The 27113-nt window shown below is 42.8% G+C and overlaps 2 protein-coding genes across 5 annotated transcripts in view; one reads left to right on the forward strand and one right to left on the reverse strand.

Moving 5' to 3' along the window:
- LOC137268572 (uncharacterized PPE family protein PPE62-like) overlaps window positions 1–12982 on the forward strand; it is a 64013-nt gene extending 51031 nt beyond the window's left edge. For 2 of the 4 annotated variants that reach the window (XM_067803146.1, XM_067803148.1), the window contains exons 3-7: window positions 9507–9614; window positions 10277–10384; window positions 11067–11174; window positions 11949–12056; window positions 12562–12982. In XM_067803146.1, the coding sequence (XP_067659247.1) occupies window positions 9507–9614; window positions 10277–10384; window positions 11067–11174; window positions 11949–12056; window positions 12562–12830 (701 nt within the window). In that variant the 3' untranslated portion in view covers window positions 12831–12982. Of the gene's footprint in view, window positions 1–8799; window positions 8926–9506; window positions 9615–10276; window positions 10385–11066; window positions 11175–11948; window positions 12057–12561 lie in introns of those variants that run through there. The other 2 variants (XM_067803147.1, XM_067803149.1) reach the window with 2 other exon arrangements.
- Window positions 12983–22399: 9417 nt separating this feature from the next.
- LOC137267780 (uncharacterized) overlaps window positions 22400–27113 on the reverse strand; it is a 96271-nt gene continuing 91557 nt past the window's right edge. Inside the window, exons 100-104 of the mRNA XM_067802224.1 lie at window positions 26771–26984; window positions 25599–25911; window positions 24476–24572; window positions 23751–23882; window positions 22400–23116 (exon numbers count right to left, since the gene is read on the reverse strand). Coding sequence (XP_067658325.1) covers window positions 22808–23116; window positions 23751–23882; window positions 24476–24572; window positions 25599–25911; window positions 26771–26984 — 1065 coding nt within the window. The 3' untranslated portion in view covers window positions 22400–22807. The remainder of the gene's footprint in view (window positions 23117–23750; window positions 23883–24475; window positions 24573–25598; window positions 25912–26770; window positions 26985–27113) is intronic.

Below are 27113 nucleotides of genomic sequence, written 5' to 3' on the forward strand. Positions count from 1 at the left end.
CAAGCAGGGACAAATATGAATCTGAAGGAAGTACATTTGATTGTATTTTTAGTCATAAGAAAACCGTTACATCTATGGCGTGAGCTTGTTTCCTTTGTTGCAGTAAATAACCATTGTAAATGAGAAGCAAAGAATACTAAGAGACAGAAAGTTTTCCACAAAATGATCTACGTGTGTAATTGAAATGCCCTCGTGCATAACAGAAAACCTGGTATCTCTGTTGAAACTTGATCAAACAGTTTCTCAGCAACTCTTCGTTAAAAGAACATGCTTGATTGCACATGAAATTGTGTGAAATGTTAAAGCCATTTGAATTCCTCGAACCATACAGCTCTATCTTTCCTGGTGTCCCCCGACGTGGTATTGCTGGAATGTTGCTACAAATCGGCGTAACACTAAGCTCATTCACTCACCCACTCACAATTGCCCACTAGATTTTATAATGAAGATTTCAGAGGTTATAAAAACTCACTTCAAACTTTGAAAATTATTGGAATCGAAATGGCAATTATTCCAGTTCTCGTAATGATTAGCGTCAAAGTCCTTCTTTGAAGGTGGCTGAGATGATGGAAAATGCCCATAACGTGATATATGACAAAGACATGTCATGGTCAACAATGAGTACATCTTCATTTGCTGGGGAACCAATATACTTTTGATGAAAACTAAACTGAATTTGCAGTGATAAAATAGTTGTACTCATTTTAATAATATAGATGTTTAACATGGTACTTTTGCGTTAGGAACCACACTGGGGGTCTGACTTACGAAAACACCTGTTTATGTCCATATGAAACTGTTGAATCATATGTGATGTCATGTGCATATGAATTTGTTGGTGTGTATGGAGGTTGGTTGAACATATCGCTGTGGGTAGAGTATAATTTCATGTCGGTACATGCTGTTCATATGGAATCCGAGAAGGGACATTGTCGCGTTGTCGCATTGTCGCGTTGTCGCCTCTCAAAAACAAGTAAAATGAGGCAAAAATTAACCAAAGCGCGACAATGCGACAACGCGACATTTCGCCCATTTGTCGCATTGTCGCGATGTCGCGTGTCGCGTTGTGAATAACATTTTCTCTGTTCCTCCAAAGTGTGACACGCGACATAGCGACACTTTTCAAGGTCAAAATATGTCGCGTTGTCGCATTGTCGCCCTATCTGAGATGTGTAAAGAAAAAAACTAAACATTTACTAAAACGCGACACGCGACAATGCGACAAAATACATGTCGCATTGTCGCACTGTCGCGTTGCCGCCATTTTCTGTTACCGGTGCGCATGTGTAGAAAGTCAATTAATGTACGCGTGCGCAGAAAATATTATACTCTATTTCAGACTTCACTGGTCTTTCGTTACCTCCAATGGTTTTTAAAAGGAAGTAGTACTCGAAATGGCAATGGGCCTTCTCGTCTTGAACTTAATGCGAATCTTTCTTAGTTGCTTTATTCTTTTACATATTGCAAATGTATTTAGCCAGTCAAGTGTGTTCTAGCAGCAAAAGGAATTATTAGCGCAACTATTCATTGTAATCACGGCACACTGTGCCCCTGTCATTCAAGGCGGGGCAATTTCCAAAAATCCAAGGACCATACACATTAATCACTTCCGACATTTCGATGACAGGTGGTGATGACAGGTTGTGAAAAACTAAAATATTGTTAAATTCAAGCCACATTGGCAGAAACATCAGGTGATGTCCTCGAATGGGTCACTATGTTCGATCATGTGGCTCCTGACACAGTTTCATGGTACAGTCCTATCCCTACGCTGATGAATTTGTTCGAGATGTACCTCTGTTCAGCCAGCAGTGGATGGATACCAAGTAGAATGAGATATCACTTAATCACCCGACACCTCAAGGTCGGCTTTGAACATGATAATGGGAAAACGCCATACAAATGTCTGTTATCATTGTGATATGCTATCCCAAGAAAGAATAGACGAGAAATCTGTTGCGAAAATTTCCAATTTGGAACATGTATAACACGTTCATAAAAAGACTTTAGTGCATGAAACTTTACATGAGTAATGAGTGCTTGAGCTTAGAAGTAGGTAATGTCTGTAAAACAAAGAATATACTTGTAGATAGCGAAGACGTTGAGCGCGATGATGACGACGTAGTACGACCCCGACGTCGGCTTTTCTGGCTCTGAAACGAATCTCTTTCAACCTGTTCCGTACAGTTTGAACTGACATCCTCTGCAGCCCAGGTGCCCTGGCTGTTGTGCTCTTACCCGTGGGAGTACGATCACGCAACTGTAGTACCCGGATGCACCGATCTTGAACTGCAGCGGTAACTCGAGGTCTGCCTCCACGGGGCCAGTGATTTCTTCTACCTGTTTGTTTGCAACGAGTTGCAAATCGTTATATCTTGCTCAGACTAACATTCAGACGCCTGGCAACAGAAGATTGGTAATCTCCAGTATGCACTCTTTCAATGGTGATGTTCCGTGTCGTGTCAAGACGTGACGTAGTGATTTGACCTTGAAACGCCTTCAAAACGAATGCCAATTTCGGAAAGTAATGTGGACTTTTATTGCCAGTCAGTAAATTGTGTAAAATCATGTTATTAACTCTTTTGTTACATATTTTGACGATTGTGTGAACACAACAGGTAATTATTAGAGTTTGACGAAATGTCGCGTCGCCCTTTGTCGCGTTGCGCTTTGTTAAAATATTCACCACAGTATGCATACACATACTTGAGGAAATGTCGCGATGTCGCATTGGGTTATAACATACTGACTAAAACGCGACACGCGACACGCGACACGCGACAATGTGACAATTCGACATTTTGACGAAATGTCCCGTTGTCGCATTGTCGCGCATCGCGCTTTGGTTCAAAACCGAAAATTGTATGCGCATGTGCACAAGGATACAATGTGCTGTGCGCATGTACGTGTTTCATTCCGATATGTTTCTGAACAGCACACGGGTAACTTCTTGTTTTCCCTTAATGATTTCATTCGCATTTTAGAACTCATTTACATGTGCCCATGCTTGTAACAGGTGACCACGGGGATGTCTGGGACGCGTGTAAGTAATATTGTTTTGCATTATAGTTGTGATGTAATGGCCTAACCATATATATGATAACCGACATACTCTTGTTTTTCGTGTTTGCGTATTTTCCCAACTCATCGATTCTCGGTTAATCGATTGTGTTCCAGAATCACCATGGCGATTCGATCAAATAACAACCAAAATTTCGGCAATCACACTGATACAGGGACATTTGTGTTGTGCTAGTTATGTGTAAGTTAAGTACGGCACGTTCACCGATGGAGAAGTATATACACGTTTATATTTGGATAAAACAAGTTATTACTCGCCCGTTGAAGATACAGCAGTGTAATATTTTCACTTCAGTATTACACTAGTGTAATACCGCTTGACGTATGACGTCAAAATGGTTCAAAGTTGTGACGTCACAATGCTAATGTTGATGTCGCGATTTTACTAGACCTTGCTTGACTTGAAAGCTGAGAGTCCTCACACTATGGGCAATTTCGCGGCAGTTTCTGTCAATTTATGTTGGCGAGTAATAAACAGAATACTAAACTCGCTTCCGTGAAATATCGGAAGGTCGTTTAGTATCCTCTATGAATACCACCAACTTAGTGTGACTGTTTTACAATATGGTTACGTGATAACAGTTTTTGCACAATGTATACGTTTTCTTGAAACTGCATCGCCATCACAATGTGGAACTGACCACATATCGAGCTCACCGCCAGAAAACATATGTATGAAAACAGTAGTCAGCGCATCGACACACAAGAACCACACGCCTATAGAAAGTGAAATGGGAGTGAAAAGGTCTGTTGACGTCATAATGCAAGCCCGTATGTCAGGACCATTTTGTTACAATCCAGCCATCGGGCGTGTCAGCACTCTGATACCTCCTGTTGGTTCCCAGTTTTCGATATAGCAGTATATATCGATTCTCTCAGTAACCTAATACTGTAAGATTTCCCGTTGGGTCTTAGTTTACGATATAACAATATATGTCGGTTCTGTCAGTAACCTCATGATGTAAGATTTCCCGTTGGTTCTTAGTTTACGATATAACAATATGTGTCGATTCTGTCAGTAACCTCATGATGTAAGATTTCCCGTTGGTTCTTAGTTTACGATATAACAATATATATCGGTTCTGTCAGTAACCTCATAATGTAAGATTTCCCATTCATTCTCAAGTTTCCATGTAGCAGCAGTATACACTGCCGTCTATATTCATGACGTCATTGCCACTAATTTTAATCGTGCTTTTTCTACAATTGCATGATTCTGCCGAAGTGGTATTCACGTATCTTTAAGTAGGAGGAAAACCAAGTTCTATGGATAGTCAACTACTTTACTGCAATGGTTGCGACGTTTCGATGCAGGTACTAACACCGTTATCACCGCTATATGATAGTAATCATGAAAGAATAAACAAAGCTTTGTGTAGGATAAAACATGCTACAGGGTTTTTATGAGATTTTAGAATCCCGAGGGTAAGTATTTTAAATATGATCATTTCCTGATGGCCACTCGAGCCCAGCCCGCACTGCTCGTGTTGTGAGGAATACACGGTTTATGCTGGCAATCACACTCTCCAAAGCCAGCTGGGTAAAAGCGCCAAAATAGCAAGGAGCGCTATATGATGGACGTTTTCAATGATGTGATATTTTACAAAAGCAAGACAAACTTATATCAGTCTTCAAAACAAGTAATAGCACAAAGTCGAGGGAGGTTTATAATACAGCCCCATATGATTTATGACAGATGTGATAGGCAGTATAGTGGCGTGAAGAGGTATGTAAATTTTATCAAATTGAAAGAGCGCATTTCTTGCTTCACTACCGATGAGTCCCCCCTATGATCAGAAATTATCCAGAACTCAGAGATAATATTTTAAATGACACAATTCATTGATGTATTAAATAACTAAGAGGTCATACAACAAGGCTTTTGGTTGAATTCTTTCTTGTGGATACTCCTTGAGATTTCATCGCTGTATTATCAGGTCCAAGTCTGAAATGGTTTAAAAGACGCGAAGGTCAACAGTGTAGTATTTGTGTAACACATAGAACAGGAAGGTCCTTGCAAACCTTGCCGGTGTGCAAGTTGGGTTGAGGAAGCATTTAATTCACATATATATTTTTGTCTGTAATGAACACCTAATTTAATGTGGACACATTCCGTAAACCATTTAAATATACACTTGAGTAATAAATATTAGAACGTGGAGTTGTGTCCCGCAACAGATATCTGAACAGGCACTGTTCATGGATTTAGATTACATCAATTATGTGAACTAAAGCATCAACTAGAGAGGGAGCGCGACTCTCTTATCGGCTTTTATGAAATGTATCAAGGAGTTGTGTATGCCCTTGCCGCTGTTGACACTTAGCCTATACTAACAAAAACGCATCTGATGCAGCTAGTATTGATATATTATCACCTATAATCGCTGCAGCTTTCGTACTTGATATGGGAGTAGATAATCTCTGCATCGGTATGAATAGCTGCTATGTTGCAAACGAAAACATTGAAATACAACAATATTCTTGTTCTAAAGAAAAATTAAATAGCATTGCGGATCATATTTGAACAGCACCAGCTTTCAATCATTCCAAGAGTCATTTCAGTTGCACATGTCCTCAGCAATATTGAATATGTATCTGAGGATAATTCGTCATTTTGCAACACACTTGCTCAAAGGGCAAAACAAGTCATGTTGAACATGGTTGACTATACAAATAAATTCGAGATGGCAACATTTACACATACGTATCTGTTTTGTATATTATACGAAACAACTGTCTCAATAATTTCTGGAAATACTGCATATAGGTATGAATCGTGTCAGGACATTAGCCGAACTAGCACTTGTACTTTCTTAAAGTAATGTGTGAAAAGTCGTACCATTTGAGTAATGCCACACCCACTTAGCCCCGAAGTTTGATATCCGGTCATACTGTCAATAACATAAAAATCACATATGCCCTATTGAGTACTAGTATGTGAATCATTTATTGGTCCCGTTATTTAAACTACTCTTTTCGACATTTAATCACCTTAAATCTACCATTTTCACAACAGTGCACATTTCTCTCCCGCGAAGGAAATCTCAACCATGAGAAGGACGTGTCTCCGTGACATAACATGACGTGTGCCTATGTGGGTCGCTGTCGAATCCATGGACATTTGCTATGGCGAATATCTATCTAATCCCCCCGCCAAAATCTGGTAACTTCTATAGTCCAGTATTCTGTTCCATTCAAGTAGGGCCGGAGGAGGCTTTATACTTAACCGATGAAGAATATCGTGTTCTTGGCATCCCTCTCATGGGGGATCGTGCTAGGATTCGAAACCAGTTTAGAACATGTAATGCTCACAGACATGTGGGTACATGTATACTAAACAAAATGCACATGCTTGTCTAACGCAGTCGGCCAGGTTGTTACTGAAATTTCAAGCTTTGACAGTTGCGCAGATGACATTGCCGGTAATCTTTCCCGATTCAAACTGTGTACTTCAGAGGAATACATGTACATTCAATGTTATGTTAAAAATAGTTTATATTCCTTCTTATCTATTCGTCATAGAAACACTATTAAACATGAAAGAGCATGGAGGAGAAATCAAACCAGTACATATTTTACACACCTTGACCTTGGCATCACACTGAAGTTCTATTCCGGCGTGTTCTGATAACTGAACAATAATGCGCCATAGCCAAAGAACAGTGTTTGATTGTTTTGTATGTGGTCTTCACAGGAAGGAAATATATAAATGTGTAGATTTAAGCATAAAGGCGAACATTGTAGTGCACACATTATACTGCTGCATTTCACACCAAACGAATCTACCTTTAACGTATCATCGCAGTGATGAAGAAGGTCTGATGTCTATAATCAACCACAGGCGGTTTCAGGAAATGCATTGTTATTATGGTCCATTTGGTTGAATGAGTAAATAACCCGAAATAGGGATAGATGTGTTTACCATAAATAAGACACATGGTCCAGAAACTTCTGTACCCAGCGGGAGCTAAAGTCTGACGTTTTATGATCGAAATTGGATGACGTTGTTTAAGAAACTATCATATACATTGCCCTGTTTTCACTGTTCACACCGAGGGCTGACAAACGACTGGTGGAACCAGCGCGGGCCGTATCCTGACTACTGGTGTAACCATTCATCGTCACCAGTGATGTTTGCATCGGCAACTACTCGAATGCATTGATACAAAACACATTCAGGCAATATATCAGCATATTTATATCGGGAGGGTCCATGATACATCGATGTATCTCCACAAGAGACGGGATAGGATACACAGGTGATTATTTGTGATGTTCGCACGAGTGCTTTCCAGTGATTCGCCACCACACAAAGTCAGCCGCCTAGCCCCCTCAGCCACCGCGACTTCCACAAAAATGGAAGTCGGACAACTGGTAGTCTAGACTGCGTACTTTGTGTGGTGGCGATTAGGTGTCTGACTCTGGGGGAGCGGGTTCGTATCCCGGATGGGACTCAACCAAAAAAGTACTAGAATTTGTACTTTACAAAGAAAGTGAAATCCCAAATATGGCATATGTTGCGTGTGACAGAACACACATCAGGACTGAGTGGCCAATGATCCCGATGTGGAGACCCGCTCTGTCACCTACACACATTCAGAAGTTCGACGGCGATTCTTCATTGTCGACGCAATCGTGGGTTGGACGACGGCCTTGGCCGACACCCCGACTAGATGCAATGAGTCTACTACCTATGTCGATGATCCTGCTTGGTTCCCGTGGCTCGTCTCGCTGGTTGGTCTTGTTTAGTGGTCTCTCCGACTGACCATATCAGTCAGGGTTTTATACACAGGGCCATTACGCCACATTGTGCAAGGTCACTGGCCCATGCACATGTGCATACGTAAGATTCGCAGACATAGGGAGGTGTTAATTGACATGTACTGATAGCTTTTTAGAATTATTAACATGGTGGAAATGCACAATATTTTATAAGGATTCTATGACAGAATATTTTATGACAGCTCTGTGGGGAGAATTTCGTCACTCTGAATTTGCTTAGATATAATTAAGAAGCACATTAGGCCGTCTCACTTAACACCAACAATTTCACATATGTTTCCACGATAAAATTCACAACATGCTTATTTCTGCTTCTGAAAATGTGGATCCGTGATAGTGCGGGGTAGAATCGGCCTTCAGCAACCCATGCTTGCCATAAAAGGCGACTATGCTTGTCGTAAGAGGCGACAAACAGAATCGGGTGGTCAGGTTCGTTGACTTGGTTTACCCATGTCATCATTAATTCCAGTTCTCGTAATGATTAGTGTCAAAGTCCTGCATTGAAATCCAGAAGATGAAATGTCACGAAAGTATGCTCTAATGTTGAGGTGAATTTGTCATATTGCTTTTACCGCCATACAACTGGAACGATTGCGGCGTAAAACCTTAACTCAGTCACTCACTCACTCACTCACTCATACTGCTTTTCATGTTTGTTCAGTCAGGGAACAAAATGTCCAAGCCTGATATCACGGTCACTGGAGTGACGGAATTCAAACTTTGGGAATTATTGGAATCGAACTGACAATAATACTAGTTCTCGTAATGATATCAAAGTCCTTCACTGAAATCCAGAAGGTGAAATGTCACGAAAGTATGCTCTAACGTTAAAAAGAATTTGTCATATTGCTTTTACCGTCATATAGCTGGAATGATTGTGGCGTAAAACTAAACTCACTCACTCACTCATGCTGCTTTTAATATTTGTTCAGTCAGGGAACAAAATGTCCAGGCCTAATATCACGGTCACTGGAGTGACAGAAGGCAGAGTGGAACGGTCCAATGTTGCTGGTATCGTCCACGGCGGGATGGGCAATACCCTCACGACGACACATGATCAAGGTTGTTAACTCACTCAGTACTTAATACGTTATGGTCTCTGAAGTAGTTTATGACTGTCTTTTGAGTGCTTGTATAGTGCTGAGGTGGTTACTGAGATGATTGAAAATACCCATAATGTGATATTTGACAAAGACATGTTATGACCAACAATTAGTACATCTCCATTTGCTTGAGAACAATATACTGAATTTGCAGTTACGTTGGGGTATTTCCATGCAGCGTTAACGATTAAAGTTCAAATACATTAATCATGTCATATTTCAAACAGTGACACTCAATGAAAAGTATCTAGTTCGCTATTCATTTTTAAGGCAGCATTTCCTTGTGTCTTCTTTAAAAATATGTTGCCTTTCACACTTTACGCATTGAATATCTCTGCCAACAAAGGAGCACATCCTGTTCATAATCACGAGCGATCATTGTGAAAATAGCCAGCTCATTGCATGATCCAAATATCAGAACCATGTGTTACTCATATTTAGTTATTGATCACCTACAATAGCATATAGGAATACTTCAAGTACTCATAATCACATTCCACTTCAGCGTTGTATTAATACATTTAAGTCCTTTCATTTCAGGAAGTCGAAGCATCACCAACCAGGGTAACATAGGTAATATGGCCACAGGTGACAACCACAGCGGGGCCATGTCTGCTTCAGTCGATGGTCCGACTAGTGGCATGACAGGTAACATATACAGTACTTGGAGAGTTCGTCTAAACACGCAAACAGACGTAACGTCTATTCCTACCTCCCTCCCTCCCTGCCTGCCTGCCTGCCTGCCTGCCTCCCTCCCTCCCTGCCTGCCTCCCTCCCTCCCTGCCTGCCTGCCTGCCTGCCTGCCTCCCTCCCTGCCTCCCTCCCTGCCTGCCTGCCTGCCTGCCTGCCTCCCTCCCTCCCTCCCTCCCTGCCTGCCTGCCTGCCTGCCTGCCTACCAACCTACCTACCTGCCTGCCTGCCTGCCTGCCTGCCTGCCTGCCTGCCTGCCTGCCTGCCTGCCTGCCTGCCTGTCTGCCTGCCTACCTACCTGCCTGCCTGCCTGCCTGCCTACCTACCTACCTACCTCCTACATTTTTAAGGCAGCATTTCCTTGTGTCTTCTTTAAAAATATGTTGCCTTTCACACTTTACGCATTGAATATCTCTGCCAACAAAGGCGCACATCCTGTTCATAATCACGAGCGATCATTGTGAAAATAGCCAGCTCATTGCATGATCCAAATATCAGAACCATGTGTTACTCATATTTAGTTATTGATCACCTACAATAGCATATAGGAATACTTCAAGTACTCATAATCACATTCCACTTCAGCGTTGTATTAATACATTTAAGTCCTTTCATTTCAGGAAGTCGAAACATCACCAACCAGGGTAACATAGGTAATATGGCCACAGGTGACAACCACAGCGGGGCCATGTCTGCTTCAGTCGATGGTCCGACTAGTGGCATGACAGGTAACATATACAGTACTTGGAGAGTTCGTCTAAACACGCAAACAGACGTAACGTCTATTCCTACCTCCCTCCCTCCCTGCCTCCCTCCCTCCCTGCCTGCCTGCCTGCCTGCCTGCCTCCCTCCCTCCCTGCCTGCCTCCCTCCCTCCCTGCCTGCCTGCCTGCCTGTCTGCCTCCCTCCCTACCTCCCTCCCTGCCTGCCTGCCTGCCTGCCTGCCTGCCTCCCTCCCTCCCTCCCTCCCTGCCTGCCTGCCTGCCTGCCTACCAACCTACCTACCTGCCTGCCTGCCTGCCTGCCTGCCTGCCTGCCTGCCTGCCTGCCTGCCTGCCTGCCTGCCTGTCTGCCTGCCTACCTACCTGCCTGCCTGCCTGCCTGCCTACCTACCTACCTACCTACCTCCTACATTTTTAAGGCAGCATTTCCTTGTGTCTTCTTTAAAAATATGTTGCCTTTCACACTTTACGCATTGAATATCTCTGCCAACAAAGGAGCACATCCTGTTCATAATCACGAGCGATCATTGTGAAAATAGCCAGCTCATTGCATGATCCAAATATCAGAACCATGTGTTACTCATATTTAGTTATTGATCACCTACAATAGCATATAGGAATACTTCAAGTACTCATAATCACATTCCACTTCAGCGTTGTATTAATACATTTAAGTCCTTTCATTTCAGGAAGTCGAAACATCACCAACCAGGGTAACATAGGTAATATGGCCACAGGTGACAACCACAGCGGGGCCATGTCTGCTTCAGTCGATGGTCCGACTAGTGGCATGACAGGTAACACATACAGTACTTGGAGAGTTCGTCTAAACACGCAAACAGACGTAACGTCTATTCCTACCTCCCTCCCTCCCTCCCTCCCTCCCTCCCTGCCTGCCTGCCTGCCTGCCTGCCTCCCTCCATCCCTGCCTGCCTCCCTCCCTCCCTGCCTGCCTGCCTGCCTGCCTGCCTCCCTCCCTGCCTCCCTCCCTGCCTGCCTGCCTGCCTGCCTGCCTCCCTCCCTCCCTCCCTCCCTGCCTGCCTGCCTGCCTGCCTGCCTACCAACCTACCTACCTGCCTGCCTGCCTGCCTGCCTACCAACCTACCTACCTGCCTGCCTGCCTGCCTGCCTGCCTGCCTGCCTGCCTGCCTGCCTGCCTGCCTGCCTGCCTGCCTGCCTGCCTGCCTGCCTGCCTGCCTGCCTGCCTGCCTGCCTGCCTGCCTGTCTGCCTGCCTACCTACCTGCCTGCCTGCCTGCCTGCCTACCTACCTACCTACCTACCTACCTCCTACATTTTTAAGGCAGCATTTCCTTGTGTCTTCTTTAAAAATATGTTGCCTTTCACACTTTACGCATTGAATATCTCTGCCAACAAAGGAGCACATCCTGTTCATAATCACGAGCGATCATTGTGAAAATAGCCAGCTCATTGCATGATCCAAATATCAGAACCATGTGTTACTCATATTTAGTTATTGATCACCTACAATAGCATATAGGAATACTTCAAGTACTCATAATCACATTCCACTTCAGCGTTGTATTAATACATTTAAGTCCTTTCATTTCAGGAAGTCGAAACATCACCAACCAGGGTAACATAGGTAATATGGCCACAGGTGACAACCACAGCGGGGCCATGTCTGCTTCAGTCGATGGTCCGACTAGTGGCATGACAGGTAACATATACAGTACTTGGAGAGTTCGTCTAAACACGCAAACAGACGTAACGTCTATTCCTACCTCCCTCCCTCCCTCCCTCCCTCCCTCCCTGCCTGCCTGCCTGCCTGCCTGCCTCCCTCCATCCCTGCCTGCCTCCCTCCCTCCCTGCCCGCCTGCCTGCCTGCCTGCCTCCCTCCCTGCCTCCCTCCCTGCCTGCCTGCCTGCCTGCCTGCCTCCCTCCCTCCCTCCCTGCCTGCCTGCCTGCCTGCCTGCCTGCCTGCCTGCCAACCTACCTACCTGCCTGCCTGCCTGCCTACCTACCTGCCTGCCTACCTGCCTGCCTGCCTGTCTACCTACCTGCCTACCTGCCTAACTATCTACCTATCTACTATCTAACTATCAACCTACCTACTAATCCAACCAAACGCTCTAAGAGTCCTTTGCCATTTTGCTTTAACGATGTTCTTGATAAAGCCTTTCACATCCGACAGATCGGTATTCAGTGTAATTCATCTTTCTCAGATCCACAAACACTGACCCCAGCCGAACTGCTCCAACTAGTGAAGGAGTATCACTGCACAGACGACACAGCTGAAAAGTTTGAGGAAAAGAGGGTTCCCGGGCGATTGTTCATGCAACTTGATGAAGCTCTCCTCGACGAGCTGGGGATCGACAACAGAATTGAAAGAAGGAAACTCAATGCATTATATGAGGATCTGCAAGTGAATCATGTGTGCAAAACACAAAGTGTTCATTTCAGTAGTTTCGAGGGACGCTGTTTCATATTGTGAATTTCAATAATAGCCCTTAAGCATGTTTAATCTTTAATCGATTAACTTCATCAGATTAACTGTTTCTGTGTGACCATAACTAAATGGATCTATCGTACTGACCTCGCTGTGAAGTTTTCATTCACCAGTTATACAGTGATCATAACTAAACTCATCCACTATATTTCTTATTATAATTCTTATTATCATATTTCAGTGGATGTTTGTACTGTCGGAAATAATAAAGAATGCTCCTTTGCGGAGGTTGATTATCTTGAAAATCAGACCTGTCGAAATTTCAGGACACTAGCAGACGTAAGGTCACTAGCATATCTGTTATCTCCCTCCCTACCTGCCTGCCTGCCTGCCTGCCTACCTGCCTGCCTGCCTGCCTGCCTGCCTGCCTGCCTGCCTTCCTGCCTGCCTGCCTGCCTGCCTGCCTGCCTGCCTGCCTGCCTGCCTGCCTGCCTCCCTCCCTGACTGCCTGCCTGCCTGCCTGCCTGCCTACCTACCTACCTACCTACCTACCTACCTCCTGCCTACCTGCCTACCTACCTACCTGCCTACCTACCAACCTACCTACCTGCCTGCCTGCCTGCCTCCCTCCCTGCCTGCCTGCCTCCTCCCTGCCTGCCTGCTTGCCTCCCACCCTCCCTCCCTCCCTCCCTGCCTGCCTGCCTCCCTCCCTGCCTGCCTGCCTGCCTGCCTGCCTGCCTGCCTGCCTCCCTCCCTGACTGCCTCCCTCCCTGCCTGCCTGCCTCCCTCCCACCCTCCCTCCCTCCCTTCCTGCCTGCCTGCCTGCCTGCCTGCCTGCCTGCCTGCCTGCCTGCCTGCCTGCCTGCCTGCCTGCCTGCCTGCCTGCCTCCCTCCCTCCCTGACTGCCTGTCTGCCTGTCTGCCTGCCTGCCTGCCTCCCTCCCTCCCTCCCTGCCTGCCTGCCTGCCTCCCTGCCTGCCTGCCTGCCTGCCTCCCTCCCTCCCTCCCTCCCTCCCTACCTGCCTGCCTGCCTGCCTGCCTGCCTGCCTGCCTGCCTGCCTGCCTGCCTGCCTGCCTGCCTGCCTGCCTGCCTGCCTGCCTGCCTGCCTGCCTACCTACCTGCCTGCCTACCTGCCTGCCTGCCTGTCTACCTACCTGCCTACCTGCCTAACTATCTACCTATCTACTATCTAACTATCCACCTACCTACTAATCCAACCAAACGCTCTAAGAGTCCTTTGCCATTTTGCTTTAACGATGTTCTTGATAAAGCCTTTCACATCCGACACATCGGTATTCAGTGTAATTCATCTTTCTCAGATCCACAAACACTGACCCCAGCCGAACTGCTCCAACTAGTGAAGGAGTATCACTGCACAGACGACACAGCTGAAAGGTTTGAGGAAAAGAGGGTTCCCGGGCGATTGTTCATGCAACTTGATGAAGCTCTCCTCGACGAGCTGGGGATCGACAACAGAATTGAAAGAAGGAAACTCAATGCATTATATGAGGATCTGCAAGTGAATCATGTGTGCAAAACACAAAGTGTTCATTTCAGTAGTTTCGAGGGACGCTGTTTCATATTGTGAATTTCAATAATAGCCCTTAAGCATGTTTAATCTTTAATCGATTAACTTCATCAGATTAACTGTTTCTGTGTGACCATAACTAAATGGATCTATCGTACTGACCTCGCTGTGAAGTTTTCATTCACCAGTTATACAGTGATCATAACTAAACTCATCCATTATATTTCTTATTATATTTCTTATTTTCATATTTCAGTGGATGTTTGTACTGTCGGAAATAATAAAGAATGCTCCTTTGCGGAGGTTGATTATCTTGAAAATCAGACCTGTCGAAATTTCAGGACACTAGCAGACGTAAGGTCACTAGCATATCTGTTATAGAATGTAAGACCTTGGTTATCCCACTGAGTTTCTGTCAGTTGTGAGGTTACGTAAAACACCTAAAGGATCGGAACTGCGATTTGTTATAGTTCGTGGATGTTTCGCTTCTGAGTGAGTAAGTGAGTTTAGTTTTACGCCGCACTCAGCAATATTCCAGCTATATCGCCGCGGTCTGTAAATAATCGAGTCTGGTTTAGACAATCCAGTGTTCAGCAGCATGAGCATCGATGTGTACAATTGGGAACCGATGACATGTGTCAACCAAGTCAGCAAGCCTGACCACCCGATCCCGTTATTCGCCTCTTACGGCGAGCATAGTCGCCTTTTATGGCAAGCATGGGTTGCTGAAGGCCTATTCTACTCCGGACCAACACGTGTCGTTTTGCTTCTGACATGGAGAACACTATCCGGACACCATAATTGATATTTAATTCAAATAGAATACATCTACTTCAAACGGTATAAAAATACAAATATATCGAGAAATACATATCATCGCATGCGTACCTAAGCACCTGGTCATTCTACAGAGATAGAAGTTATTTCTTGAACAAAAAGTTGCTACACATAAGCAGGTATAATGTTTGTGGAAAGACCATGTTTTCTCATATGCAGTTCGATATTAGTCAGCAACTTATTGATCAAGAAGTGAGAAAAACTATGAAGCACGTTGCTTTGTACCGTCAGGACAACAGTATCAACATGTGTATTGCAATGCTCCATACACACCAATGGAGAATCGATATCGATTTTGTCTAAAGTCATTATATAAGGGGACCTTTTGAATTACCTTTGTTTAAGAGAAAAACACTATAAGGCGAGAGTCCACAAAATATCGTTATCGTTTGATACATCTGGTACAGTTAACTGCTGTACCAGGAAGTGAAATTCGAGTCCATATTTACGTTGCATGCAATGTTAAGGATTAAAGGTTTACAATATAATGATATATTCTGAATAGTGTCAAGAACAGAATAACTGAGTCAAAAATACTCGTATATGTATGAGGTATGGCGACAGTGGACATACTATTACATTCATACTGTACTAGTTTGAGTATATATATATATATATATATGTGTGTGTGTGTGTGTGTGTGTGTGTATGTGTGTGTGTGTACGCACGCATACAAATTACATACACATACACATACACATACACTCACACGCACGCACGCACGCACACACACATACGCACGCACAAGGAAAGGTGGTGGAAGCCAGATATGAGGAAATCAAAAGTGTGGGGGGAAATGGTTCAACGATCGACTGGTTTCACCTGAGTGGAGCAAAAGAGACTGATGGGATAATATGAAATTAAACTTGGCTGATGATGGGGTTCCTTTCGTTTGATGTGAATGGCTATGACATAACACATATGGTCTTACCTAAGGCAAGTGAAAACTGTCTCTGTTCATCCAGCAGGAAATGGGTACCCGGTAAAATAGGTCCTGAGACTAGTAACCTTCTAGCACGTCGCAGACAGCTTAGGTTATCCGGGGTAACGATGTTATAGTGTTTTGAGAATGCACGTGTGCGTGGAAAAGGCGCGGTATAAATAGCAACTATTACTATTATATTAACTAAATAAGGGTGTCCTCCCTGCCGGCAGCCGATGACTTCCTTTGCTGCATCCTTTTAACAATGGCAATGCGTCAATAATGACACGTACATCTACAAATGGCATTTTGAAGTTGATATGCTGAAAAGAACTATTTGTAAGGACAGAAAATGTCATTACACTACATGAGACGTTCACTAGTTCGCTTAGTGTTATTAGAATCTACATTGCAAAGTCGCACGAAGTTGCAATAAAGTTGTCCATAAAATGTGTACCTCTTCAGTCGTAATACTTGTCTCTCATATATTAAGAATAAAGTAAAATATTCTGTATCAGTAACTGGAGGATCCACATAGCGACAAGTCTTTACACGTATATGCACGCAAATGCGGGTTAGTCAATGTTAAACTATTAGAATAAAGTAACTGTGCATTATAATATTATGTTAGGCTATTTTTAATGCACACAGACAACATTATTTTTGGTGTTCTCATAATAACTGTTTAACTGTTGACCAGACAAGGTCGACATCTGAGCATATCAGCGGCAAAGATCTCATCCATCAGAATACGTGTTTATTCGGGTTATTTTTATAATGTTCTAAATAAATGCTATTTCATAAAATTTTCTGTTATGTACAGTTAAATATTTCGGTCATTCTACAAATAGATTGATTCTGAGTTTGTTAGTGATTAAACTAATCGGCTTATAGTCGGGTCCCCAACTTCAAGGAATCCAGTGTTCCAAATGCACATTTCTAATCTCACATCTGTCAATTTCGAGGAAAGGGTTGTTTACTAAAACAAGCATTACATCATGCACTCAACTGAATTACAACCTGGGTCAAGCGTGTGCTCAGATAACAATGTCGTGTGTTATATGGGTCAATCCACAAAACTGAACGCGAAAAGGGACAGGGGTACATTAGGAGATTGTAGTCAGTAGTGAAGGGAAGGATGTCACGCCTTTTTAGAAGGCTGTTTGAGAGTGAGCAGGGGAGGTGAGGTGAGGGGTTAAGCTGGGGTCCGGGGATTGGTAGTAAAGAAAAAGGAACACTCAAAAGATTAATGTGTCCTGCATAGCGTGATATTCCATACACGTATTTTTGGAGGGTGGGAATGACGAGTAGGGGGTTAGGATGACAGGTAGTGAATGAACAGGTAGTTAAGGTCACTAAGAAGAGTATGTAAGTAGGCAGGAATGTCGCATTAGGTTAACTATAAAATAATGATCAAAACAATACGATAACAAATTCATACGCCAAATAGTTCTCAAACGGAGATCGTAATTTGACACATTAACATTCACAACAAACTTCACTATCTCCACTGATGTAACATACATACAGTTTATTCATTTTGCTAGCAGTTGTACTTGGAAGGAAGGCCATTGCATACATCTGACTTCTACAGTTCATTTGTTGTCTAATGGATCGGTTTACTTACCTGAGAATCTGGTACTAGTTCAGGTAGATATTCATAATATCCCATGTGGCTGTTTGACGTTCATTTTGTAAACTGTCAGCTGTTTGAGACGATATCTTTCGTCTTTCATTTAGACTGTTTGCAGACTTTAACCATATAACTTGAATAAAGCGGAGTGAGGCGTAAACTAAACTCACTCATTCATTTTTTCTGAAGTACGTTTAGGTCACACAATACAATTAAACATTAAAGTTGTTACTGGCTGACAGTGATACGACTGATGTAGGGCTTATTGCATATAAGAAAACAAAGTAATGTCCCGCCATCAATGAATGTATAAAATTAGTCATCATATTGCATGAAAATGTATGAATGTGTGTGTGTTTGTGTGTGTGTGTGTTTGTGTGTGAGTCTGTTTTAAACTCCTATATACGGTCTGCATGTCTATAGATACTTTTATGCAGTTACATTTTTCAGAACTAAATGATAACACTTTAGCACGTACGGCAGAACAAAGCATCATCGTCCGTGTTTCTCAAATAGTTAGTAATTTAACACGTTATATTTGGAATGACACTTTCTAAGTAAAGTGTTTACTACAGATTCTAGTACTTTTGTTGATTGAGTCCCATTCTGGATTTCACTCCGCGCCCTCAGACTGAGGCACCTAATTACCAGTACACAAAGTCAGCAGTATTACCTCTCAACCACAGCCAGTAATCCTGTCTCACCAACGTGTTCAAATCATAATTATGTCATCATACGCCGTAAGTATACGGTGTATAGTACACAGTACATGTATATATAAGTTGTACTTACCTCAGAAATGTTTCCAAGAAAGGAAGAACATGAAAGAAAAACACACTGACAGTAGAAAACGTAACCATAGGAATGGAAGTGCCGCCATGGTATCCTAGTATCACTGGTTGCCAAAAAATGCAATTGGATCTACACACACCAGACACCAGTTTGCACAAAGTGTTTTGCAATAACCCATGTCAACAGTGAAACGGAGAATGCTGTAGCGAATCTTCCTCATAAATAATGACTAGTTCTGAAACAAAAAAAACCTCTAAAAGTACACGTCGTTTATAATAATATTCATAGTGCATACTGCATATTCATACTTTGTAACAACAAATAAGTTGCAAGGGCGTCTTGACCCGTCTTGACTGTATTACACACGCTAAAATTGATAACAATGTTTGTGTGACCTAGTGTCTTGCAATCAGTGTCAAGGCCTAACTTTAAATTAACTTGCAGCATGCATAATCTAAATGTATACATAAGTGTAGTCATCTAGACGAAACTTGGAAAGCCATATAGCCGACTTGTTTGAACTTTGTTAATTCAAATACTGATTCCTCGATAGCGGATTATACCATGTGTTCACTCATGTACACACATCCGTGCGTGAAGGCGTACTTGCACACTCAGTTATGTCACCAAAATACATACAAAAAAAGAAAAACAAAAACAAAACAAACATGTTTACGTACACACAACTGTAGTCTTCCCCTTCTCATACTATACAAATTCGTATTCTAACACTTTGAACCTACTGTGATGTCACCTTGACTTCTCCCCGAGTAGCAGTATGATCGACTGCACAGATATAGGTCATGTGCAATGGGAACTTGACTCTTGAACAAGGGATATCTCCTCAATGTGCATGTACGTGTAACGCCTTTGGTCACGGTGACCTGTTGCGACTGCTGATATGCACTGTTAAGTGGTCACTGCAATCGCCGCGTCGTCCAGTTCTAACGCTATTTATGTGATGTTGTTTTCAAATCAAAACGGTGGTATTCTGGTAGTCGTGGTTGGTGACAAAGCCCTTCACGGCAATGTGAGACGCTTTACAACAAGGGACGGTGGGGTGGCCTCGTGGTTAAAGTGTTCGGTCGTCACGCCGAGGATCCGGGTTCGACTTCCAACACGGGTACAATATGGGTGAAATCCATTTCTGGTGTCCTCGTCGTGATGTTGCTGGAATATTGCTAAAAGCGGCGTAAAACCACACTCATTCACTTTACAACGAACGGAAAAAGAACCTTTGTTTGATAAGGTATATCATATACATCTCCTTTTTGCATGTCTCTTCTTTAATTTGGTATTAATTAGTGGTATTGATACAAATGTAAGAATTGTAATATTTGGTATGCAACTACCTATCTGACAGGGTCATTCATCATTAACAAAGGTGAATGTACACACGTGGACTTACAAGTTCATCCATTGTGCTGATATGTAGAACTCACACATACAGATGAAATACTCTGGTGTAATCTTACGGGCAGTAATTGTCTGACTGTATGTAATATACTTCCAGTGTACTGTGACACAAACAGACAGCTGAACGACTGTCTCACACCTTAATATGTGGATGTGGTTGTTGCAGTGCTCAGCACACCTGTTGCATTATTAATTACAACACTATAGAAGACATCAATGCTGTACCTATTTCTGAGACATAGGTCTTCTGGGAAAACACAGCTATAAATATTTCTTACGCTAGTCACCATTCATATGTTAACGAATCTTCGTTTCCCCGTGGAATCAGTGTGTGTGGAAGTGGTTGTTATAGTGATCTACGATTATGTTAATTTATATGTTGATAAGTTATAGGAACGTAAGGTATTGTTTTGTCACCGTGAAAGTGTTGCAATGTCACTTTGTAGCTGTTTTGTCTGTGAGTAGGTGTGGTATTGTCTTTGTGTAACAGTGGTTTTGTCACCGGAAAAATTGTGTTTCTGTTACTTTGTAGATGGTTCTGTGTCTCTTTCTGTATTGTTTTCTCTATGTAGCGCTAATGTCTGTACATTTGTGGCTTTGTTACTGTCATGGTGTGGCTTGTCTCCTAGCTGTTGTTTTGTCTTTTTGAAGCAGTTGTCTCTGTCCATCTATTGTTTCGTCTGTGTCGAGGTAGACTCTGTGCAGCTGTTGTTTCGTCTCTGTACATGTGAAGCCGTAGCTTTGTCACTGAGTAACTGTGGGTTTACGTGTGGTGATGTCTATGTCAGGCTGTGGTGGTGTTTTTTTTATTACTCTGTTCATTTTTTAATTACCAAAAAATGTTAATATCGGACACTCATTGCACCTTTAATTGAAAGTCTGTTCAAGTGTAATTTTCTGACTCTTTCCACCAAATATATCTTCAAGATGATCAGTATGTAATGTTTGCAGTTCATGACTTTCTCATAACATTAGAAACACATATTTCAATAATAGAGAGCTTTTTGGAAAGTTTAGATCTGGGGGGGGGGTTCGTTTTTTATTTTCGTCAGCCTTTATACGAGTTGCAGATTTATATTGATCAGCTATAGGAAAACCTGTGTGTGTCGTGGAATGTTTACATAGTTACGATTGTTCTCGGGATGGATTTACAACGTATTCATCATCTATTCAGGTACTGCTGACACAAGCCTCTAGCTGACATCTGTGACTATATTACACACGGCCTGTTTAGGACATCATAAGTAAATCAGATGTACATATTCCTGTCAGTGAGTAATATCAAATCATACGACAGAAGATTAACACAAATAACAACAAAAGCGATAGAGAGATGTGGGGTGTTTGTATTGTAGCTGTCATGTGGAGAGGTAAGCTGAGGAGAAGTAGATGGACGGGCGGACGGAGGGACAGACAGACAGACAGACAGACAGACAGACAGACAGATAGATAGATAGATAGATAGATAGATAGATGATAGATAGATAGATAGATAGATAGATAGATAGATAGATAGATAGATAGATAGATAGGTGCGACAAAATATTAAGCAACACCTCCTTGTCATGCCATGCTTTCCCTCTAACAACCACTAAATGCAACGGTATTGAACGGTATTGACACGTCCAGCTACAGCACTGCTCGCTTTAGAGGTGTAATAACTGCTTTAATGATTCAATCCTGTACAGACGCTTCTCAAAGTCTATATTCCTGTAATTAAAACACATTTTGTTTGATACAATGTTTACTATTTATCTCAACGTAATAGGAAATAAGTTTATTTAATATTTGTCTATTGCTAATACCAGTCAGCTGCAAGTCTGTTGTCAAATTGTCCGGCTTTGTTACATTATTACCTAAGTTGTTATCATATGGACATGTAAACTCCCTGCTCACTGGCTATCAATGGCATGATGAGCACAAACAAATTTACTCCGAAACGTCGTGTTCTTCCAACAAAAGACGTTCAGCATTCACACACTTCGTCCAGATAAGGCAGTGGTTTAACATCAGGTGATAAATTCATCAAGCATATATCAACATACCGCAGGAGCGTTAAGCAGATGATATCTGTGACAGGATATAACAACTGCGTTGCTAGATTGGTCTGATTTTATGTCACTTCAGTAGTCTTGGTTTAGTCCATGTTTGGACGTTCTGGTTCTCAAGAACACTCGATATTCTGACTCCGCTTATCATGTGCATTCAGGTATCAATACCACGATAAACAAGAAGTTTAAAATCTTTTGATCTGTAATCAGTCCAGTAATCCAGTATATAGTGCGATACACACGGACTGATAGTTGAACTGATATGGGCGAAAAAAAAATACCCAAACCCAACAAAACTATTGCTCCTGTCTGTCGAAGGAAGCATCACAACGCGATCGGATGAGGTTCGCTGACTTCGAACAGACTGACTTAAGATAGCTGGATTATTTCTGGGTAGGCAAACCAGTATAAACCTGACAGATGACAACATGCAAGAAAAGTGCTGGACATTTATTTTTCTGGAACATGCGATAGTTACGGACATATTGAAAAAATTAGATTGTGCGTAAGTTACATAGGTATTACATATTCTGAAAATAAGTTACTTTAAAAGACACGTATTCTTCAGCAATATTTTTGTTATTTTTCCAGTTTATGCATATGCAGTCTTGATACTTCAAATAAAAAACAAGAATCTTTCATAAAGATAGCATACACATATATATGACCAAACATATTGACTGTTCAAAGGCAAGCAACCCAATTAACAATAAATGTATTGACACCATTGTGTCCGATTAACGTCTAATACAAGATGTATTTTTCGTGATGTGCATATAGACACTATAAGTGCAGAAGTGATGTGCATATCGACACTGTCGGTGCAGAAAAATATAGGTACAGCTACAAGTCGCTCTCTCGGATTGGGTTTTCAGTTAACACAATGCTCCCTTCGCGTTTCTGAAGGATCGATCTGCGCATCGAGTAGCCGCTTCCTGGTCGCTCGTCACACTGTTCCACCGGCGTCATGGAGCGTTCCACCGGCGTCATGGAGCGTTCCACCGGCGTCATGGAGCGTTCCACTGGCGTCATGGACCGCGTCCACTCCACTGCATTCGACATTGATGGCCTGGGCAGTTCTAAGGGTGAGGCATGATTAGAAAGTGGCTGAACTTTAACTTCTCGCGGAGTGGTTGGACGGCTGCTGTTACCCTGAAAACATAAATATGCCTGCCGTTGTATGATGTTTATATAAGCGGTTGAACGATGATTTTAACATGGTTCATTCGATTTGGAAAGTAAATCAGGTGGACATATTTCTGTAGCATCCTTTGACAAGATACTCTCATAACATTGTCTCCGTTCACCGAACTGTAAAATGGGTACCCGGGAGGATGTGTCCTTGCCTGGACATGAGCGACATCAAGCGGACTACTACTACTACTACACGATTTGTGTCTGTTCAGTTCGTCGCGAATGCGAGATGTAACATCTTCTGGTAGAACAGCGTGGAACATGTCGCCTCCTTATTCGAGTATGACCCGTGAATGTTCCGAGGTAAAACAGGCCTTCAGCAACCCATGCTTGCCATGAAAAGCGACTATGCTTGTCGTAAGAGGCGACTAATGGTATCGGGTGGTCAGGCTCGGTGACTTGGTTGACACATGTCATCGGTTCCCAATTGACAGATCGATGTTCATGTTCTTGACACTGGATTGTCTGGTCCAGACTCGATTATTTACAGACCACCGCCATAAACGTGGAACATTGCTGAGTGCCGCGTAAAACTAAACTCGCTCACTCCCTTATTCGAATATACAATTTTCGCTTTTTGTCCAACACTCACCTCCACGGAATATTTCAGAGGAGCAGAGTCACCCACAGTAGCTGACACCTTGTTCTTCTTGGAACCGATAGCGTGTTTCTTAATCGGAAGTGACGTGTCAGATTTCGACATGTTCTCGGATCCATCGTCAACCTACGCAGTATAAAACAAACATCACTGTGTTCATCATGTGGCAGACCAAAACATCTGTTACACCGTCTTCAAGAAACTACGTTGTCTTGGTTGTAAATAAACGCAAGCGTTCATCACAGTCATCAGACTCAGTGAGTGAGTTTAGTTTTACGCCGCAGTCAGAAATATTCCAGCTATATGGCGGCGACCTGTAAATAATCTAGTTGGAACCAGACAATCCAGTGATCACCAGCATGAGCATCGATGTTCGCAATTGGGAACCGATGACATGTTTCAACTAAGTCAACCATTCCCGTAGTCGCCTCTCAGGACAAATATAGGTTGCTGAAGACCAACTCTCGAACGGGACTTCGCGGTCGATGAATTAGAAACGAACAATCCGGTTTTCATGGTGCGATAATTATTGGCTCCCATCCTACCCATAAAAGCTTTAAAACTATCTACGACCGACTGCATGTATTTGGCAACATAATTTCTTTCCTCTTGATCTGATATTGTTAGAAGAAGTAGCATGTATCCTAATGATAATATAATAATATAATAATATAATAATACTGCCATGCGCTAATATATACATCTGAATGATAACTCACCTCTTCACTAGCAGACTTGACGAAGGCTGTTTTAGTTTCGGACACGTCCGGAGCTTCTCCTGCAATACGTCGCCACAACGTTGACCACTTGAGGCGGCTGTAACAAGTACATGATACGCTACACTGTATTTGTGATTTTTTACGCATGTCATCACTCGTCATTTGTAAGGTTACCGCAAGACTCCCAATCTCTGCACATTACGAACCTTATTCGAAGTTGACAAGATATGTTGTAGTTAGAACAATTACAGACTGACTCCTGATTTCGGTAGAAGCGCTGACCGCACAAATACGTGACCGAGTTAATACCCTGAGTTTGACAACCATGGCCGATTGTGTGATGGACATTAGAAGCACCCAGTATTACTGTCCTAAGTCTACGATAATTAGTAATAGTAATGCTCATGTCATCCGTAAGCGCTGGGATAACTTGGTCCTGGCCATCCACGGCACTGGGTCTTGCGTCTCGGTGCAGTTAAGTGCCGGCGACTACTCAAGGGCGATAACACCCATGTGAACAGGGTAATGTAAATCACTCAGGGTGACCATAGTGTGAGAAGGAATCCAGCTTTACTCAGTCCCGTACGTACTGTAGCAGAGAAGTGAGTTTGATTCATCGAGGATCATAAAAAGGACGGAAAGGACAGTGATGGGAATCAATCAGCGGATCTTGCTGTGGGACCGGTGTTTGTATGCGTCCAGAACATCCCACTGATGACTCTCCGGAGAGTTACAGCAAGTACCAACATAGATATATGATTAGACATATCATGATGTGGGCGTTGCTCACTCTTCCAGCCACTGGTTTACAGGACATTTGAGACGAAGGGTTGTGCAATATTACTGCTGAATATGATGTACAACAATCTCCTGTGTTCGAAACACATGCATCCTATTTTACTGACCCTCTTTTGAGGCATGCGTCCCGAACATCCCACAAATGACTCTCCGGAGAGAGTGGCAACACTATGATTAGACATATCATGCTATGGGCGTTGCTCACTCTTCCAGACACTGGTTTACACAGGGCGGACATTTCAGACGAAGGGCTGTGCAATATTACTGCTGATTATGATGTACAACAACCACCTGTGTACAAAAAAACGCATCCTATTTTACTGACCCTCTTTTGACCATGAAGGAATACCATCCCAGGAAGGAGATAACGACTAGGAGCAATAGTGTCAACACGACTAGTCCGATCATCCAGGCCTCCAGCCCGTCACAATTAGGGTCACTTTCCGGGCATGCGCAGTCATATCTTCCGATAGCATCGTGACACACGTAGGGCCAGACACAAGGGGAGTCGCTGCACTCATCGATGTCAGTATCGCAGATGGTGTTGGTCCATCCAGGAGCACAGTCACAGATGTAGTACTGATGGAAGCTCTCGGCTCGCCGGTAGTCGGTGCACGTGTACAGATCAGGGTTTTTACCTGTTCGAAATTCAAGTTGTCAGTAAGACGTATGCTCTTATATCTGACGACAAAATGTTTGCGGTGTTTGTGTTTGTCAGTAATAAGCCCAGGACCATTACCCTATCAAATGGGGTTCATGTTCCAAGACTAACATAAACGTTCTATCATAGATCGTCACACCGTCTATTACTGTAATTTCATACATGAAATTTGCATCGTGAAATAATGTTACCGGTAAACAAAAAATAGCGTTGTAAAGATCTTCAGCGAAACGAAATATTATCCCTTAAACGAGAGAAAGTTATGTACAATTAAATAGCTGCGGAAATGTATCTGCTCGTACTTGTCTTACTTGATTAACTGACCTTGGACAATTATTTCCATTTAATTTTATTTTGATACTTTTTTATCATGCCTAATCCATTACACGGTTATTTAACAAAGTATGCCCGTTTAATCACCCCCACCACAGCAATTATTTAAATAAACTCTGATGGAGCACAGCCCTCGCAGAGTTCATTTAAATAACTACCTTCTAGGGGTGACGAACCCATGCATACCCGGTATATGGTCCCCGATTGAATAAACCAGCAGGTTTATAACATTGTTTTTGGAAGGTTTGGAAGAAAATTGACTATCGGCAATACTTATTTCTTGCTTCCAGTCTAACATTTGGTGCCTACGTGTGGTGTTACCACTAAGGGTGTACCCATTTAAGGAAAAACACAACTGCAAGCTTTTAAAGCTTCCACGTTTTACTTGACGGGACATTCTGTCTGCCCATGCGTCGATACATTTCCGCTGATATTTAATAGCCGGAGAATACAACATGAACCAGGCCACGCCGCGCAAAATGCAGAATCACTACACAACTTACTCTTGCACTTTGCTTCATTCTGACATGGCCGCTCCATTATAACAAACTTTAGAGTGATGATGTCCGAGTAAAGTCCTGTCTGGTCCTGTACGTATAATCGGATCTCGTCAAAACCGTAGAATTCCGTGTCCGGCTCATACCGGAAAATTTTGTAGATCCAGCTCACTGAGTCTGCGCGCTGGCCAACTGTGACGACTGAACAAGGGAAGTCACTCTAGAAGGACAAGTGAAAATGTGCATGAGTGGTCTCCTTCCTGAGACATATCCTATGATGTTTAATTCAACTGAGTGGAAATTGAATTATATGTATTGAGATAAGTGTTTTAAAACATTCTTAATACAT

This window comes from Haliotis asinina, chromosome 16 (genome assembly GCF_037392515.1).
Source record: "Haliotis asinina isolate JCU_RB_2024 chromosome 16, JCU_Hal_asi_v2, whole genome shotgun sequence".
In the NCBI taxonomy this organism is placed as follows: domain Eukaryota; kingdom Metazoa; phylum Mollusca; class Gastropoda; order Lepetellida; family Haliotidae; genus Haliotis; species Haliotis asinina.